Raw genomic sequence first — 18,695 nt, forward strand, 5'->3', positions numbered from 1 at the left:
GATGAATTGTGGAGATAGGACCTATGAATCAGTCTTTGCTGTGTGGTCTCTTTTTACCCTCTCTCTTTTTTTTTTTTTTTTTTTTTTACATTTAAGCCAAGAGTTGATTAGATGCCTGGCAATGATTACTATCCATTGGCACCTCCCACTGGGAGCACACTCCAAGTACCAGCCTTCAGCTCTTTCAAGCAGGGGAGGTTAAGCAGGCTGCTTACTGAGCAAAAGGAATTTCTCTTCCCAGGAGAGCTGGAGTGCTGTTTCCCTGGCTAAGAATGCTATAATTCCTTTACAAGTGACAAGCAGGCTGCTACCATCTGCTGGTGAATGGCTGCAGGATGGTGGTGTTTGGGTGAAAATTTCCTGGTGGACCAAGAGAACAATTAGTTGTCATTATGCTGAATTTACACATTTCCTTGTAAGAAGTTCTGTGATTTTATTTTGGTGTTAACATGTTTCCTAGTTGTAGTGTGCGTATTTTTTGTTTTGAAGCATAAATATGTGAGATGAGAGTTCTAACCAAAGCTACATAAAGTACCAGCAGGAACGAGGCACCTTTTTTTACCTTTTAAGGCACAGCAGCAATGTCTTGGAAAAGAAAAGTGAGACCATCCAGAAATTTTTTAAGCGCTTTTTTTTTTTTTGTCTTCATGGGAACACCTGGGTGTGTTTGGAAACCATGTGGCACTACATGATGATGATCTCTTTCAAAGAGAAGGTGATAGACTCAGAAGTTGTTTTAGAACCACACAGCTTTGTAGGGTGTCTGCTTTGTTCAGTCACTCAGGTGTGCCAATAAGGAAGAACTCAAAAAAAAGAGTAGTTATTGTGTATGTGGTTCCCTCAGCTTCCCCTGAAAGAAGCAGATGGTTGGGGGTCCCGGGAGGTAGAAGAAATGGGGCCATTAGACTGTCAGCGGCTTGTGAAAAGCAGAAGCATCTGCCAGAAAGGAGACTTGTTCAGCAGCAGGGGAGCCAGCAGCAGCAGATGATCTCTGCCTTGAGCCGGCAGTGGCACAGTCATCCACCCGGGAATTGCTGTTGTGGGCGTAGCACAGGTAGCCTTGGTAAAATCTCTGTTTGTCTGCCAGACTTAAAAAAAGGGGCAGTGAAGGCTCGATGCACATGCACTGGCATCTTAACTACCCACTTTTACTGTCTAATCACTCCTAAAATCACAAACAATTTGAAAGCATTCCTTACCCATTCTCAGCTGAAAATTTGTCAAAATGGCTGTCATGTTTCAGAATGTGATTTTCAGAATAGCAACTTGAACCATGCTAGATGCACCAAAGAGTAAGTTCAAAAAATAAATTACCTTTTGGAAAAGTATCAAAGATTTTGCTAGGGGTCTTGTTTTCTGTTATATCACACACCATACTCTTTTAAGACATATTTTATATAGCTGCAGTTCAATCTCTGCTGCTGTAGTTCTTATGCTCTTATTGACTGCTCTGCACAGGACACAGTGTTCCAGGGGAGAATGACCTTCTGTTGCAACAGTGTGATGGTACGTAAAACATGAGATCAAGTGGGGAGGGCAGAATGCCTCTGAGGAACAAGACTAGAAATTCATATCTGCATTCAAAAAGAATAGTCAATTTGGGTTCTCTCCTGTTAGAATAATTAATCCCAGTCAGCCGCATCTGAAAGCGAGAATAAAGTACACAGGTACAGAGCTCTGTTTCAGAACTCCTCAAGCTGCACTTTGTGAGTACTTGGCATAGGTGAGTCTGGGACTGTCGCCAGTACATAATATCTTTCTAGAGTTTACTTCAGTGCCAGGAAAAGACATTTTCTGTGGATGAGGTTTGGTTTTATTCCCATGGGAGAGTGAGTTACGTTGCAGTTTGGCTAGTGGTCCGTATATTTTGGTGTGCATTTCAATATTGGTTTAGCCTCTTTTTTTAATCTTTGGAAGCTTGCATTGATGTTCTGACAGGCAATAATAAGCTGCTTGTGTGTCTCTTCCCAGGCCTCAGGGACACTTCCCTTGCATCATAAATACTGCAGTAGTTTGTCGTGCTTGGAATATAGACACGATTTAGTAGGAAGCACTGAAGATCAGGCTCAGGATGCTTTGGCATACCCATAAAGAGAAGGTGTTACTCAAAACTGCAGTTGTAGATGTCACGAGAACTGACGTCTCACAAGCTTTTCTGTTAGTTGCATCTGCTTTGATTTGAAGAGGGCCCCCTGGTTTATGGCTGGAGCTAGTTTTGCTTTCATCTTCATTCAGGCATTTAAATACAAACTATAGTCATCTCTGCATAGTACAGAATAGTAGGAAGAACAATAACTGTCAGATACTCTCAGAGGCTTTGGAAATACTGTAATCAACCCCCTGTTTTACTTTGGTGAGGAACTTTGCTGTGGCTGTTAGCTTTGACCACGTGTGTTCTGCAGATCTCCAGTGCAGCCTGTGTGCTGATCAGGGATTGAGGACGTGTGGTCCAGGGGATGTGGCCATGCTGGCAAACGAGCGTCCCCATACGGTGGGAAGGCCGTGCTGGTGTCAGTGCCAGGTGTGCTGCTGGCTTGAGCACAGCTGTTGGTTGTGGTGCAGCTGCAGCTCGCTGGTAGCAGCAGTGTAGTTTGGCACCAGCTTTTCCAGTAGCAGCAGTGATTTTAGATCATGTCATCATCCCTGTGTGCAGGCAGGGACCAAAGGCAGCTTCTCACAGCCTGAATTCAAGGTGAATTGTACCAGTTATATGGGGCCTTATTGTGGTGTTGGTTGTGTTTAGCAGAATAAACAAAATTCCTGTCTTTCTAAAGTATAACTCAAAAATTATGGTAGTTCCTCTCTTTGTGTTCTGCCAGTAGTTAATTCACTTTTTAATTTTTAAATAGTAGCAGTCTCCTAGCATTTGGTGAATTCTACCAGGTATGGCTATCTTTTTTTAAGAGAAAAATGTCAACCTGTAAGAAATCAGCTTTCATCCGAATCAGGTTAGTGAACAAAAATCACTTAGTGTATACATTCCAGAAATAAAATGGCTGTCTGAATGAGGTGTGCTCTAGAAATACTTCCTTAGGTAATTTCTTAAGTCATTCAGGATGAAGTAAAGGGGTGAGAGACTTTCTTTCTGCTTCCACAATTGTCTGATATTATGGTCAAATTCATCATTGCCTAGTTGAGCTAATAGGATTTAACTAATGAAAATTGAACGTGGTCATCAGAGGAGTCTGAGCTACTTTGACAATAATTGTATGAGCATCCTTGTTGCACTGCAAGTGCGTTTTTTTGGACATGTGCCATTTCTGTGATGATGAGGTGTTTTCCCGTGATGGCATCTTCTCCTGCTCCAGATAAACCCTTTTTGATCACGTGTGAAAAAACATTGAACTTGGCCATGATCATCTTCAGCTGCTAGTGATAATGAGAATGATGTAACCAAATTACTTTATGGTGGTGTCTTCTAAATCATTATTTGTCATGCTAATTCTCTTTTTAAAGCTGCTGTAGGTCCAAAACCACTCTTTTTCCTCCTATTTTAATAGTGATGTCATTGTCAGGTACTGAAACACAGGCTGGTAAAACAGAAGTATTTCAAATTGTTTCTGAATGGCTGAACATTTGTATCTCTTGCCTGCTTAGCACAACTGAAAAGTTCATAGTTTGAAAGAGCTTATGTTGGTACTTGTTTGAAAGGCCTTTATTTGTATGATGTAGAAAGATAGAGTTTAACATGATTTATCAAAAAAATTGTGCTGGAATGTGGTTGATAAAATTCCCAGGAAAATACAGGTATTCAGAAAAATGGCTGCAATCTTCATTACTGTTTTTTGGTTTCCCTTTCAGAAATGTTCCCATTGCCAGGAACCAGGAGCCACCTTAGGCTGCTACAACAAAGGCTGCTCCTTCCGATACCATTACCCATGTGCCATCGATGCAGGTAGGAACAAATGACAACGGTATTCCATAATGACTCAAATCATATGACACTAAATAATTCTGAGCTACTTTACAAATTACTCCCTCTCAGTTTTTTTTCCTACTGTGAAGATAAAGTAACAAAAATGGTGAGAAATGGCATGCGATAAACAGTGTACAGTGACACGCTGGGACAAGATGGAGCTTGTAATGAAAAGGAATCTGCCTGAAAGAGCAGAAGAAGCCTGGTTTGGGGGAGTGCAGCTCCAGTGACAGAAATTTGGCTGCAGTGTGAGAACTGATCACTCTTTTCTTGCCAAAAATAGAAACCCTTTGTTAAAAGGATGTAAGTAAGCAGCAAGGGGTTTCTTCTTTCAGGGTTCTACTCCTATGGGTGGTCCTAGTAAAGATTTCAAGTGTTTGTGTTTGTAGAATCATCAGTACCATTTGCAGCACAACCATCCTTCTTCCTCCTAAGAAGCACTTCAGCCAGTCTCTTGAGTAGGTCCAATTTTCATCCTTATGCAAGCTAATTGTTTGGATGACATTATTTCCAGCTATGAGCCTGGGCTTGTGAGTTTGGTGGGTTTTGTGAAGTAATGACCGTTTTTCATGGAGATAAACTTTGTTCTTGGGTAAAAAAAATTCAACCTCAGAGTAAGCAATACCCCACTTTTCCAGTCCCCTGTAACTCACTTCTGTCATACAAAACTTCATCTGATAACAAACAGGAAAGGATTCAAGATTACAACTCTAGACTGGAAAATAATTGCAAGCTTCCTGTTTGTCCCATTTGTTCACCACCCATTTTATACTGTTTCCAAATGTTAGAGTATTTGAAGTAGGAATGCTCATTTCTGTATGACTGCATTGCACCTCTCACTGTGAAGTCCTGCCCTATTGGAGATGTGCATTTTATTCTAATAGGAATGTTATTTTTAAATTAATATTGGAATATTAATAGTGGAATATTCTAGTACCACAATACTACTAGCAGAGCGAATCCTTGACTTCACATAAAAAAAAAAGATTATTCAGGTTGCAAAAATCACATACTCAAAAAATACCAGAAATAAGGGTGTCCATGTAAGTGTAATTTTGGTCTTTTATGAACATATCTTATAGTAATCCCTTAATTAAAGGCTGATAAGTCTTTTCATAAGGCCCTGCCTCAGCCTGTGGGATGGAGGGGTGTGCATTCATGAACATGTGTTGTCCTTGCTGGATCTGTGTCATACTGCAGATGATTCCTTTTCGGTTCTGAAAGTAGAACTGGGAAATTTCCTGTGATGTTCATCTCTATCATGCCTGAGAGTTTCATTAACATTATTGAACTTGTTTTTGTACAGTGTATTTGAGACACACAATCACCAATCTGATTCACATTCATGTTGTGTTTAGTATGTATTTGTTTCTGGTTTGTGACTTGCCCTTTTCAGTACCATGAAAAACCAAAAATTTATGTTTTACTAAATACAGTATGTAGCATTTTCTGGGTTCTAAATTCAGACAACAAAATTCAGATACTCTCCTTTTTCTTCAGTTATATTAACTGTACTCCACTCATTAACTCTATTCCAGTTCAGCAAATGTAGGATTCTAAAAAATGAGAAATGTACTGAACAATCATGACTGATTCCCAAGAGCAGTTCTGTGTCATGCCTGGAAGAGGCAGCTTCATGTACAAAACCCAGTATATAATCATACTGTTTAGTCCATTTTCAATGTAACATGTCTGCTATATAATGTGTAGACCTGGATTAGATTAAATTTGGCTTTTTTTTTCACTTTTGTCTTGACCTTGCAACCTGTGAGATTTTTTTAGAATAGCTTTTTGTGTTCAAGTTCCAAGGCTATGCTTACTTCTTTTAATTTTGTTATGAGACATCATGTTGTCATGTGGCCATCTGTTGGAGTGCACAATTCCAAGCTAATTTCCCTCCTTTGAGTAATACAGCAGTACTAAATTGCAAGAGCTGCGTGGAGATGGGATACTTGGACTGTGAGTTTCACAAACATATTTAAAAAATAGTGGAGGAGTTGGTAAAACTGGTGAGTCTGGTTCACTTCAGGAAGAGTATGGTTTAGTGAGAACAAAATACTTCATTGGTGCTTCTTAAATACATTTTCCTATCTGTTTCTTCCTTTTCATCTGCATGTCTGATGTGTTCTTCTCTTTGGCTTCTCATACCAGCCACAGCTCTTTAATCTAGTTGGTCTCAGACCCCTCTTTACAAATTTCTTACTCCAGTCTCTTTTTAAGATCCAATTCCTCCTAATTCTTTCTGACTTTTCCTTTTTCCAGTTTCCTAGCTCTCGCTCTGGCTTCCTCCTCTCTGCTCTTACTTCACCTCCTCCTCTCCTTTCTTGTTTCTAGTTCTTTTTCCTCTCTGGGCTTTATTACTGCCATTTGGTTCTCCTAACTCAGCTCCTTGTCACACCTCACCCTGCTAGTCCTGGTTTGTTCTCGTATATTGTCCTTTATATTCTGTTTCACCTTTCTATGCCTTGTCCCAGTCAGTTCTTTGTCTTAGGCTCCTGCTGGCACTCATCCTTAATTCCCTGCTCCTGACTTCCAGTAGCACTGGTCCCCCTCCTGCTAGCCTCCATTCTTTCTGTGTCTTGGCTGCCTTTCTCAGTACTGTTTTCACTCTGCCTGCTGGACTAGTACTTCCCATTTTGCAGTTTTGAAATGGTCATTTTCTTCTTTTGGGTTGCTTGAGTCTTAGAAATGTCCCCTGACAGCTTCACTGCTTTTGGGTCTGGTGCCTGAATCTGAGGGCAGAGGTCCATTTACAGGAAAGGCCTGATCACCCCCAAACAGAGGTATATTTGGTGGAATTTTTAAAAGTACCTAGCTACTAAAATCTAATAGGCCTCTTCTGAGGATGTGCGCATGAAAATCCCCATATTGCTTTTCAAGGAGTTCTGTTTGCTGGTTTTGTGGTAGCTGGCAAGGGCATGCCTTAGCTAAAGTCCACATCCTACTGAAAATCAGGATATTGTAGAGCTTTTCAGAGAAAAAATCCTGGGATGTTTATCATGGGCGGAATAACTTTTTTCCAAGAAAGATTTTTAAGGAAATCATTGGGCTGCTTCAGCTGAAGTTTTCAACCAAAACAAATAAAAAAGCCCCAGCTTGAAGTAGATTCTCAGCATTTAAAATTTCAGCCTGATGGTGTGACAATAAAAGACCTTGTTTGCAGTTGGTTCTATCTGTGGGTGTAATCAAGCTGTCTTAATCTATAGACACTCTTCCAATAAATCTGTGTAAAAGAAATAAGCAATCTCTATGGTGTAAGATCTGCTTTTCATTTATGACCAAGCAGAAAATGTAGGCTTTCTTGAGAAACAAATCAACATTATTTCTCTTTGCTCAGCCTGTAAACCCTTTTTATTGGTTTTGCAGTTCTACTGTCTTCCTGTAGTGAAACTGTACTTCTCAGCTTCCTTCAGCTCAGTGGTAGTTCCATTTTGAAATCAACCTTCCTGCTTTGAGGGATGGTGCCACCTTGCTTTATTTAGGATCTGTCACAGATCTGTTCTGAATCCTCAGAAGTTTGTGTTAGTATTTACAAAGGCTTTCAGGCTTTTGGAATATGTATGACTGGTTTTGTATCTCAAAGAAATAAAGCTAAACAGAAAACACTTGCTGGAGTGGTTTTTAGGCTGTGTGGAGTCATACACACTTGGTTTGTCTGAATTCCTGGAAGTGACCATGCCTTAGCTGAGATGAAGTACCCATGTTACATTTTGAAGCAGTTGCAGCGTGAGCTGAGGCGTTCCTGCCTTTGGGTTTGTGTGGGTTGGAAGTTGATCCCAGTCAGTTTCTGTGCCTCATGAAAGGCAGTGAGTTTTTGGGAAAGGGCTGGAGGCTGCAGTGTGTCAAACAGCTTCAGTTCCTTGCAGCACCGAAGGCAGCCCTGGGGTGGGACCTGGCTCTGGCTCTGTGCCCATGGTCGGTGTCCAGCCCACCCCGCTGAGGGGCCGGGCTCTGCCCCACTGTTGCTAATGGATTGCTGTGCAAGGCACATGGCTTTGTGACTTGCCAGTTTGTACATATGGATGCTTTTATATAGCATAATTCAGGCTGTCTTTTAATTTCCTTTCACAGAAAATAGTCTTTGGCAGTACAGGGTGTAAGAGGGCTGAACATTTCTTAGCCATTTATATAAAAATCAAGATCAGTAGTGCCACTTAAGTAATTTCTGTATGGAAATGATTGTGGTTAACATTGTCTGTGTTTGGCTTTCATCTGTCCAAATTTATGAAGAGCCTCTGATGTCTCAAGATAACTTAGTCCTAGGGATGTCTCCATGGAAACAGGATCTTTGTTTTCTGAAATTTTATATCCTCTCCCTCTGCTTGTTCCTCCCCACCTGGAGTCAGATCCTGATGGTTGCAGCACACTTGTCCCTACAACATATATTGCAGGCAGTTCCACTTACAGAAGATTTTTGACTGTAAATTAGGAAAAGATTAACAGGAAAATAAAATGAATTTTCAGAGAACAGAAATCCTGTGTCTTCACAAGTATCATTAAAGATGAGTAACAGGCAGAACACAGAGGGTGAGACAAAAGTATGAAGCTTACAGAAGAATAATTGCTTCTATTAAAAGTGTTTTAGGTTTTCCCTGACTACTTTATGGAGAAAAATCTGTGGAAACAAGGACGAGTCTCGGTTCTTTTTGCTTTCTGCCACAGTGAGCTGATCATAGCTCTGTGTCTGCTGACTTCATGACAAATTGTAATCTGTTATATAAAATACTTGGAACTGCTAACCAAAATCCAGGCCAGCTTTGTAATGATGAACAATTTCTGCCTTATTGGTATTCAGCTGATTTTCTACAGTGTGCTGATGACATTTTTCATAGTTGTCCTTTAACAGAAACAAAAAAAAAATTGCTATTAATTGGATCTGCTATTAGTATTTGCAACAAAAATGCTGACCTGAGTAAGAAATAGAGCTCCATACCCAGATCAGGCATTAGGTACAAGGTTTCTGACACTTCTTCCTGATCCTTGTACAATCTTCCTTTCTGATGTACTTGCTAGAGAACTGCATTCATTACCGATTTTGGGTTTCCAACAAAGAAGAAAACTCCATTCTGTTCTAACATACTGTGTATGTTTTTGATGATTGCTCTGTATATTTTTGATGATTGCTGTATTATGCAGTGATAATTCATGCTGTAGTCTAAATGTATGATTCCTGCCCTTATAATGAGAAGACATTTTATTTATTTCCTGTGATTTGCTAATGCTACATTTGAAATTATCTGTGTCAGGATTAAGGGTTTTACTCCCCTTTGCTAAAATCTCTCAAGTAACTTAGCCTCTTGCATGCTGTTTCCCTTTGATTCAGGCCAGAGGCATTCATGTTGAAACATTAAGCATTCAGTAAGAGAGGGATACTCTGCCAAAGCTTGGATATCTAGAAAGCTTTTCCCTCAAGCTTTAGTTCCAGTCTCCTGCTGTCTGCTAAACTCTTCCAGCAGATTGAAACAGCAGGTAGCACTGGTTATGCTACATACTTAAGAGCGTTTTAAATTAGCACATCTTAGTTACCATTGCACTTCTCTCCTTGTGAGCTCTTGGGGTGTGTTGGAGCAGGCAGGAGGTCATAAGCACCTTGCTCAGTTCTCTGGGCAGCGTTGCTCGGTCCTGCTGACCTGGGGATGGGTGCTTGGTGCTGCTCCTGAGGTGACAGCCTTGGGTCAGCCTCCAATGCCAGAGGCGATTGGAACCGAGCGGTACCAGGCGTTTGGGCAGGTTGGGTGGTGACCCTGCAGTTCAGGGTGCCCAGGGGAGGCAGCTGAGTGCTCTGAGGGGAGTGCTGCTTTTTCCTGTGGCTGAAGTTCTGGCATAGTCTGGGAGGGGGATGCAAGGAGAAGCAATCCATACGCTGTCAGTGCTGCTAAATAAGTGCTCTGCAAATGCCAGTATTGCTGTTTGTTCCTAAATAAGCAGTTCCATATAGATGCCTCACTTTATGTAATATGTTTAAATAATTAACCATTTTTTTGATCATAAAATTCACATACAAGATTCATGAAAGCAGATCTAAGAGCAGCATGAGTGACCAGACTACCAGACATAGTGTCTGGTAGTGTAAACTTAAACTTACCACCAGGATTTGTGATTGCAAGTAAACAGGATACACCCATACCTAGAGACACACACCCCTGCTCTCCCTGGTGCTGGCAGGGCCTTGGGGTAAGGGCAAAAGGCAGCATTTGTACTATGAAATGCAGGGATTGTCTGTTCAGATTGGATGAATGTGTCCATCTTCTGTGTGCTAAAGCAAAGAAGGCTGGAATAGCTGAAGGGGGTTGGGATACAGGATTTGTAGGCTTGCTGTTGTCATTCTTACTGCATACAGATCACTGGGAAAACCAAGGTTGCTTGGTCATCCAAGGAACATTGTCACTTGGGCTGTTCAGTTACTTTGTTTGCTAAAATTTTGGGAGTGGAAGGAATGAACCGCTAATGAAAAATGTGTACCTGTGAGGCAAGATTAACACATGTGATGTATTGTTCAAGTTGGTTTTCATTAAAAAAAATAATACATTGCTGTCTTCTCCTCCTTTAGATTGTTTACTAAACGAAGAGAATTTCTCAGTGAGGTGCCCCAAGCACAAGGTAAGAATCCTCTCCTGGATTATACCTGGATCTCGTGTTGCCTTCTTCTGGTTTCTAAATTTGGATTAGTAATTTTATTACCTGGATAATGTCTGTAGTTAGAGAGATGCTTTTAGTTCAGTTATTCTGTGGTGTATGCTTGTGGTATATTCTGGGGGCAAACATAAACTCAAGACTACAAGTTTAAGAAGATAAAATTTTTGTTCCATCTGCTCAGTGTTTCTTTAGGTCCTTGATGACTCTTCAGAAAGCTCAGCTTAATTTCCTGAATTCTGTGATAGAATCAGTGTGTTGCTTGCTATTCATGTTTGAATGTTTCATTGAAATGTGAGGTTTTCTCCTTGGATTTACTGAGGATGCAAGGAAGAAGAAAAATGACTTTATGAAAAAGCTCTTCTGGTTTTTGGAAACATCTTGTTCTAGTTTACCAGTAGTAACTGGACTGAGTCCAGCCACTCAGCCTTCAGTGGATCTGGGTTATTCTGTACATCTTTGGTTCATCAGAAGACCCCTATGCTCCTTCTGCCCAGGGTCTGGGCAGAAGACAGTCCTTAATGATTGTTCCCAGAGGCTACAAACACAGTGGTGCAAAGAGCTCTCTGCATGGCAAGAGGGGACAAGGTAGACCACACATACTCTCTTGTAGCCATAACTAATGGGATACAGTGCTGGGAATACCTCTTCCAGCCCTTCAGGGAGGATACATCCCTGGGAGGTTGTGGATACCAGTCTTGCAGTTTGAAATGGTCAGAGAGTACCCAGAAAAAAAAAAAAACCTGTTCGTTTTGCCAGTTGAATACAAGAGGAATTGGGCAAGAGTTTGGATGGCTTGTGCTGAAAAGGAAAAGATAATAAGGAAGAATTGCGTTGCTTTTTAGCAGGGATTAGTCTCCATCTAGTTCTTGTCTGTAGATCCCTGCCTAGAATTAGACTGACATCTGGTGGTCTTTTGTTTTCACAGCTTATTCTTAATCTGTCTTTTGTAAGCATACAGGAATTAGCCTCATGTTCCTTTCTGGATGTTCTACCACAAAATAATGTATTTATACACACGTATTTAAAATGCACTGGAAGATTCAGTGCACATTCAGGCTCTTATCCAGAATTGGCCTACTTTTCATTGTATAAAAGAAAATAAATTATTCTGCACAACTGTGGAATAATGTTGACAATGTACAGCAAGCCTAAATTAATGTATTAATGCTACAAGAACTTGCAGGTCTTGCCAGAAGAAAACAGGAAGGATGAACTCCCCTTTCTGTATAATGTAACTCCCTAAGTGCCACCCTCTTCTCAACTTTGGATACTTGACTAAAGATAATTGGTGCATATTCTGGATGTTCCATGGTTTGGATGGGATAGTTGTTTTCTTCTTGGTACTTAGTTGCCAGCTGGGGTTAAATTATTACAGAGGGTTGTGCATTTGAAGGCTGTTTTATTTTTGCTGCCTGTTGCCTGAAGTATTCCAGGGAAATACAGTGTTACATAGATAGCTTGGGTCACTGCTGCTGTATGTGAGCACTTTGCAGTGATGGTGCTCAAACCATGAAAGGAAAGAACTGGTTTAGATTCAGGCAAAGAATCCATCTTTTCAGAGAAAATTCTGAGAAGGCACATGGACTTCTAAAGTAATCTTGCAGAATGGGAGTGGGACAACTACCAGTTAAGTTCATAACGGTTCTTCATAAGGCAATAAAATTTTGAATTCTATTCAGAGCTATCCCACTGCAGATCACTTTCTTTATTGCATCAAAAACATAAATTCAACAACATCAGCCTTTATTTGACACTGAAGTTTGTTGGTTTTTGTTTAGTAAAGACACAAATAATTTCTTTGAAGTCAAGTAGAGTTTTCTTTGCTTTCTTTCTCTGCCCTCACCGTGTATTTCACTAATCATGACTGGTTTGTTCCCAATTCTGCATGGCAGAATATAAGCTCACTCTGTTCCTTCCATTGTAGTGGCTGGAAGGGGAATTCCAGACAGTGACAGTGCAGGAACAGAAAGGCTGAAAACCATTGCTCTAGAATGGTTGGAGAACAAATTGCATCAATTTTTTTTTTTGCATGATATGAGTATGAGCAATTGAGAGGAAGAAAGACTTTCAATTAGTCTGTTGAAAGTGATGCTTTTAGGTAAGACCAGCTTAGCACTATTAGCAGATGAGTAACTGTCTCATAGCTCACTCTGCTGTTCTGTAGCTAATGGGTGGAGGAGCTAACTTTATAAATCTCCAGCATTAAGTCCTGCAGTACAGGGCCTCTTACCCTTTGGCAGTCCATGCCTCACACGGGTAAATACACTTCATCAAAGTGAGCGGCTCCTGGAGAGCAGAGGTGCTTCTTGCCTCATTAACTGTGCTTGACACTTAGGGCATAAGCAAGCTGAGTCCAGAGGGGACTGGTCCTGCCTTGCCATGTGCTCCCCAGTGAGCTTTTCCATTTCCTTCTGTCAGGATTGGTGCTTCAACCATCCATGTCCTGAATGTGCTACTTATGCAAAATATCAGCTTTTATCACAGGGAAAATGCTGTCTGAAAACTGTCATCTTTTGAAGGGTTCCTCTCACAGATCCAAATGGCTCTGTCTGCATCACAGCAAGTGAGGTTACAACAGACCTGATGAGGATGCTGAGCCGTGGAGAGGCTCTAAAGGGGATGGGATACCTCACCTTTTGGTGGCTCAGCATCTTAGATTGTCTTAAGCCATCTGTTTGGGCAATTTTCAAGTGATGCTTCTCAGCTTGTTCTAACTTTTTGTGTTAAATTCTGTGTTTCTTAAAATTAACCATGCTTTCATATCTCAGACTCTACTTTTGTGGAATTACCTGCTTTTGTCTTCGGGAAAACTCTGTCTGAAAAGTCTATTTCTGACTCCTAATACTGACTTCTCTTTCTCTCTCTCTCACTTTCTGTATGTTCCCTTTCCCTACCCCTGTCTTCTGTTTCTCCCTCATTTTCTTTTTCCTCCTCTGTGTGGCTTGGTGGTTTGTCAGCCCCTCCTTCCTTGCTCTCTTCCCTCCTTGCAGAACAAGATGGTGAAAGGCAGCCTCAGCACAGAGCAGTCGGAGCGGGGGTGAGGGGGGAAGTGTACTCCTGGGAATGGATATAAAAGCAAGCACAGGTGAGTGGGGGAGAGCTTCCAGTTGCACCTGCTGTCTTACATCCAGTGCCTTCCCCATTTTTGTGAGAAATTAAGGTGCTTTTGTATATATTTAGAAAATTTGTAATTTTTTTTCTCTGCTACCATCCTGTTCATTTTTTTTGTATTTCTGCAGCAGTTCCTTCTGTTAAACAATGAAAGGCAAAGCTTGTTAGCTGTTACAACTGCCTGATTACTCTCCCAGCTAAATGAGTGGCAGAAATCTCCTTTTGTATCATGTCCATAAGGATCTGAAGGTGTTTTTCTGTGAGTCTCTGAGTAGTTAGTAAGCTTCTGTATAAATAAAATCATTAAAGTATCTTAAATTCTATATATAAAGAATAAATAATATTGATGAGTTCAGTATTATTGTAACCCAGGATTCCCATTTTCTGGAAATGTAGAGAGATTCAGGGATAAGTAAATCAGTCTTAGCAGGACATCACTGTGTTTCTTTTGGCCCAGCTTTTTTCTCTATTTTGCAAACAGAAGTGGGGCATAGAAGGTAGTATGTGTATCCTGAAGTGGTCATATTCCATAACTTTGTAGTGTGCCCCAAGTTCCTCACTGCACTTCCTTCCTGCCTCCTCCTTTGTCTAGGCCCAGTGTTCATACAGCCAGGTGAGAACTTGGTTGGGAATTCCATTTGTTTGAAACAGCTTTTTGTTTCAAACGTGTTATCATCAGAGCTGGGTCATCTTCCTAATCTGGTTCAATACAGATGGGGAAATCTGGGAAAATACACTGGCACAAGGAGGGAGTAGCACTGAGGTGGGAGTCAGCACCTGGGGAATGGGATGAGTTGGGATTTCTTATTTCTTACTCAATCACGAGTGCACTGCAGTTCAAAGGCAACAGGGTGTATTAAAATTAAATAAGTGTTCAGTTTCAAATTAATACTTGTTGGCATCGTGTCCATGAAACTGCAGCCCAAGAAGGTCTCTTGCCTTCATTTCACTACTCAATTGCATTTCTTACTCAAGCTCTTTGCTTCTCTTTTTCTTGCAATCATGCAGGGGAAGTTGCTCTTCTGTGTCAGTTCTTGGAACTGCTGATGGTAATCCCCTTCCTTCATTACCGTTCCCTTGCTTCCCAGGCACCTCTCCTGACTTAAAATCTTTCCTATCTTTCCTGTTTTTCAAGTAAAGTAATTGTGAAGTACTTCTAATGGTGTTCTGTGTGAAGGATGAGAGATTAATTGGAAGATTGTGGGGTTTTGGTGCAGTAGCAGAAGACCCATATAAACACTTTTTGTGGACTGACTGCTGACTTGCTTTAGCTCAGCTGTGTCCTGTGACTTTCCATTTTTAATAGCATTCATTCTTGGCTTTGGAGTGTTGTTTTAACAGTTACCATGTAAACAGTGTTTAACAGTATTCAGTGTTTGAGTAGCTTTCTCCTTCCATGGTAAAGGTCACTGGGATTCCTTTAAGCTTTTCTCTTTTCCTTAAAATGTAACAGGCAGTGTAATTCATAATGTTAAAGCAGGACAAGAGTCCCACAGCCAAAGTGCCTCTTCTGGCTGTTTAACACTAGGGAAGTGCCATTCCTTTAAGATACTGGTGAACATTACTGTGTCCCAGAGACCTTTACACAGCTTTGTTCCCTGCATTATTTTCCAGTGCTAGCTCTTTTTTTATACATCATAGGAATGTCTTGACTTAAGACCTTGCAGGCTGTGGAATCTCTCCATGGTATTCACTATATGCTCTAGATATCTCTCTAAGGCATCATGTCTTTTGAAATCCAATTTTGCCTCAAGTAATTCTTACCAGAAGGTTCTATTTAGCCACCCCCTTTCAATGTTCAGAATATCTTAAAAATTAGATTCTCCAATTCCAACCTGATCTTGCATTTCAAAATAAAAGCCATGAAAATCTAAAACATCCTTATAACAACAACAACAAAAAATTGTTGTATTACTGTGGTAATTAAAAAGCTTCAGGAGAATTCTGCAGCATTCCAGGTAGTACTGGAACTGTTCTTGTGCTGGCCTTAGTGTATGATACAATGGATACTCATTTGTGGGATTATTGGGCTGTTTTAGTCCTGGTTCACTCCCAGGCCTAGCAAGTTAAGAACAATCCTGCATGTTGGATAACATCCAGGCAAGTCAGTGTATTCTGTCTTCGTTGCTTCTCTCTCCCTGAGCCAGTTGCCTCTAGAACATTTGGATCAAGTCCAGATCTGGAGAGTGACTGTGAGAGCAAGTCTGGTGCTCTGGATCTTGTCCAGGAATGAGGCAGGACTCTCTGTGTGTTGAGCCTGTTTCTTCCCTGAGCCAGTGCCTAATGCTCTGGACCAGCTCCAGGCATGGGCAAGCTGCAGTTGTACGGGAGCCAGAGACAGCAACACGGCCTTGACACCCCTTCAGTGAGGGCTCGCAGTTGCACGGTAATGAAACCACAAAGGGCAGCTGCCTGAGCTCTCTGGGAACCTCCCCCTTTCCTCTTCAGCTGCTGCTCCTGACCTTGCCCATCTGGTTTTTGTATGTGCTTGCCTGACTCTTTACTCACTCGCAGCCTGGTACCCCTGGATGGGGGATATTTGCAGCCAAGAGTCGGGCTTGCTGGGATGTCGTCTAATTGGTGTGCTGATGATCAGAGCAGTATTGACTTCTGCATCACACTTAGTTAGGGTTCCTGGAGTTTAATTGCAGCTATGAACAAACATGGGTGTTACTTTGCTCCCAGGCACACCTCTAATTCCGTTAACTGCTTTCCGTATGCATCACTTCTGGTGCAAGTTCTTTTCTCAAGCTCACTAGCTGGTAGGAAGGGATTTATCAAAGCCATATCTAAGTAACCTTACTAAACAAATAAATTGCTGTTGGGCTCACTTGTGTTATGGGATAAGGGAAGGAAGGAAGGAATACATTATTTCAAGGTTTGCTGTCTCTCTATGCAGAGTAAGAATGAGAACCCAAACTTAGAGAAATTAAATTTTAACTTTGTAATTTCTCTTTTGAGCTGAGCCTCCACCAACTTAGTAAACTCCTGAAGTTCATTTTCTCACCTCAGAGAATTTCTGGACAGGGAGAACATGTGCCAAGCACTTGGACATTTCCACATTTGTCTTGAAAGACATCACAAGCTTAGTCCTTCTATGAACTGTCTCTGTAATATGAAAATTAGATCAAAAAAGCAGCAGAAAGAAATATCACCTGTCCTTCAGTTAGTTAAACCACACACAGCTTTACCTTTACTTGGTGAAATCTGGCAATTTCCCAGGTTTGGTTCCTGGACTCCTGTAATTTTGATACTGTTTCACTGTCTGCTACATATTCACTGGAAACACCACTGGATGGTAGCAGAGTGGCCCATAGGGAAACATTTGGGTGCAGTCCCTCATGGCATCCCAGGAGCTGTCACCATGCTGGGACGTGCTCAGCCCCTCTCTTTGCCAATCTCACGGTCAGTGTGAGGAGCAGACATGAGGTGAGTGAGCTCCTGCTGGCTGCTGGAGGTAGAGGTGAGTGCTGTGCCATTGTGGTATGGGTCATCCTGTCATTCCAGACCTCCTTCAGAACTGGGCTTGCTTTTTTTTTTTTTTGCTGGTTGTTAAACAAAGAGTTTTTATCGTATGGATTAGCTTTCATGAACTACTCGCCATTGTCCACATCTGTTTTCAGTTCACAAAGCTAAAGAGCTCTTGGTGTTGCTGCTGTGATAGGCTGCTGAGTGAGTTTTTCCAAAGCCTGAGGGGCCTGTTTGCAAAAGGAGGGAAGGAACCATTCCAATATTATTTTGACTTTGTTTTTCAGGTTAGGCTGTTGAGATAAAAAGCGGTGGACATTCGTGACTGAATGGAATCTCTCCCACTGTGCAGCCATGCCCCCTCTCGACGTGCCTGCCAATGCCAGCACTTCCTTCATAAATTCTTACATCACACTCAAGACTGATGACATCACAGAATCTGACCAAGGAGTCTGAACCAGCTGTTTCCATGGACACAATCTCCATAGTGACAGTGGGGAGGGGAGGGGGAAAAAGGAAACAGGTGGGGGGAATTAAAGAGGGAGGGATAAATATATATATATATAAAGATCTATTTTTTAGTCTTGAAAGACTTTGTTTTAAATGAAAGGTGCGCTATATCCCTTTTGATGCTTTTGATTAAGATTTTTAAAACCCCATATAAATTAAAAAGGAAACCTATAGCTAAAGTAAATATTAAATCCAAAATTAAAGCAAGGCATGTGGAGCCTAACATTTTGTGGGAAAGAACAGCAAAACTGGGAGTACTCCAGACAGGACTTGTCTTTGTTCCTCTTGCTTTCTTTCTCACAACATCTGATGAAATTCAATTTTGAAAGGCCAATGAAATACTGATAAATTGTTTGTAGGGTGTGGGAGGAAGGCTTGGATGATTGCAGGTAATTTGGTGTCAGTAGTTGTGTCTGAGGGGTAGGGAGGTTTCCATTTTTGAGAAACACTATTAACAATGTAAGCTTGAATAACATCTGCAGACTCTTGGCCCATGAGACTCATGAAGTAAGAGGTGGCTGCTGCTTGCTAGGTCCCATACACCTCATTGGTGTGGGAACACCCGTACACACAGGGGAAGGGAGTATCTGACCCCCAGATCATTCCAAGAAGCTGCCTCCAGTTTGGAAGGCAGGTGAGAGGAAGACATGGTTTACCTGCCAGGAAGTCTGAATGTTGGTGGAGTCAATGTATCTTCAAACTGATTGGGGTAAATCCACTTGGCCCTCTTTTTATTTTTATATTTTTACTTTTCCTAAGGAAGGAAGAGGAATGTCAGTGTAACAGTCTACACTATATGGTTATTCGGGGTTGGGTTTTTTCTTTTTTTTTCCTTTTTTTTTTTTTGTAAATTATGTAATTTTAAAACATTTGGGTTTTAGGAACAACAACAAAAAAATCATGGTTTTTTTCTTGTTAAGGCCTTAAGAAAGGGGTTAGTGCATCTTTCAGGGGTCACTCTGCCATGGGAATAAAAATAGCTGTTTCACAAACAGTTTTATATAAAAAAAGCTTAAAAAAACCAAAAAAACTAATAAACTTCATTTTAACCTTG

At 41.1% G+C, this 18,695-nt stretch overlaps 1 protein-coding gene across 9 annotated transcripts in view; it reads left to right on the plus strand.

The window, feature by feature from the left end:
- TCF20 (transcription factor 20) overlaps window positions 1-18,695 on the plus strand; it is a 129,689-nt gene extending 110,994 nt beyond the window's left edge. For 7 of the 9 annotated variants that reach the window (XM_064420017.1, XM_064420022.1, XM_064420018.1 and 4 more), the window contains 4 exons: window positions 3,802-3,895; window positions 10,467-10,516; window positions 13,510-13,637; window positions 17,419-18,695. In XM_064420017.1, the coding sequence (XP_064276087.1) occupies window positions 3,802-3,895; window positions 10,467-10,516; window positions 13,510-13,593 (228 nt within the window). In that variant the 3' untranslated portion in view covers window positions 13,594-13,637; window positions 17,419-18,695. The remainder of the gene's footprint in view (window positions 1-3,801; window positions 3,896-10,466; window positions 10,517-13,509; window positions 13,638-17,418) is intronic. The other 2 variants (XM_064420025.1, XM_064420026.1) reach the window with 2 other exon arrangements.

Source organism: Passer domesticus, chromosome 5, assembly GCF_036417665.1.
Source record: "Passer domesticus isolate bPasDom1 chromosome 5, bPasDom1.hap1, whole genome shotgun sequence".
In the NCBI taxonomy this organism is placed as follows: Eukaryota; Metazoa; Chordata; class Aves; order Passeriformes; family Passeridae; genus Passer; species Passer domesticus.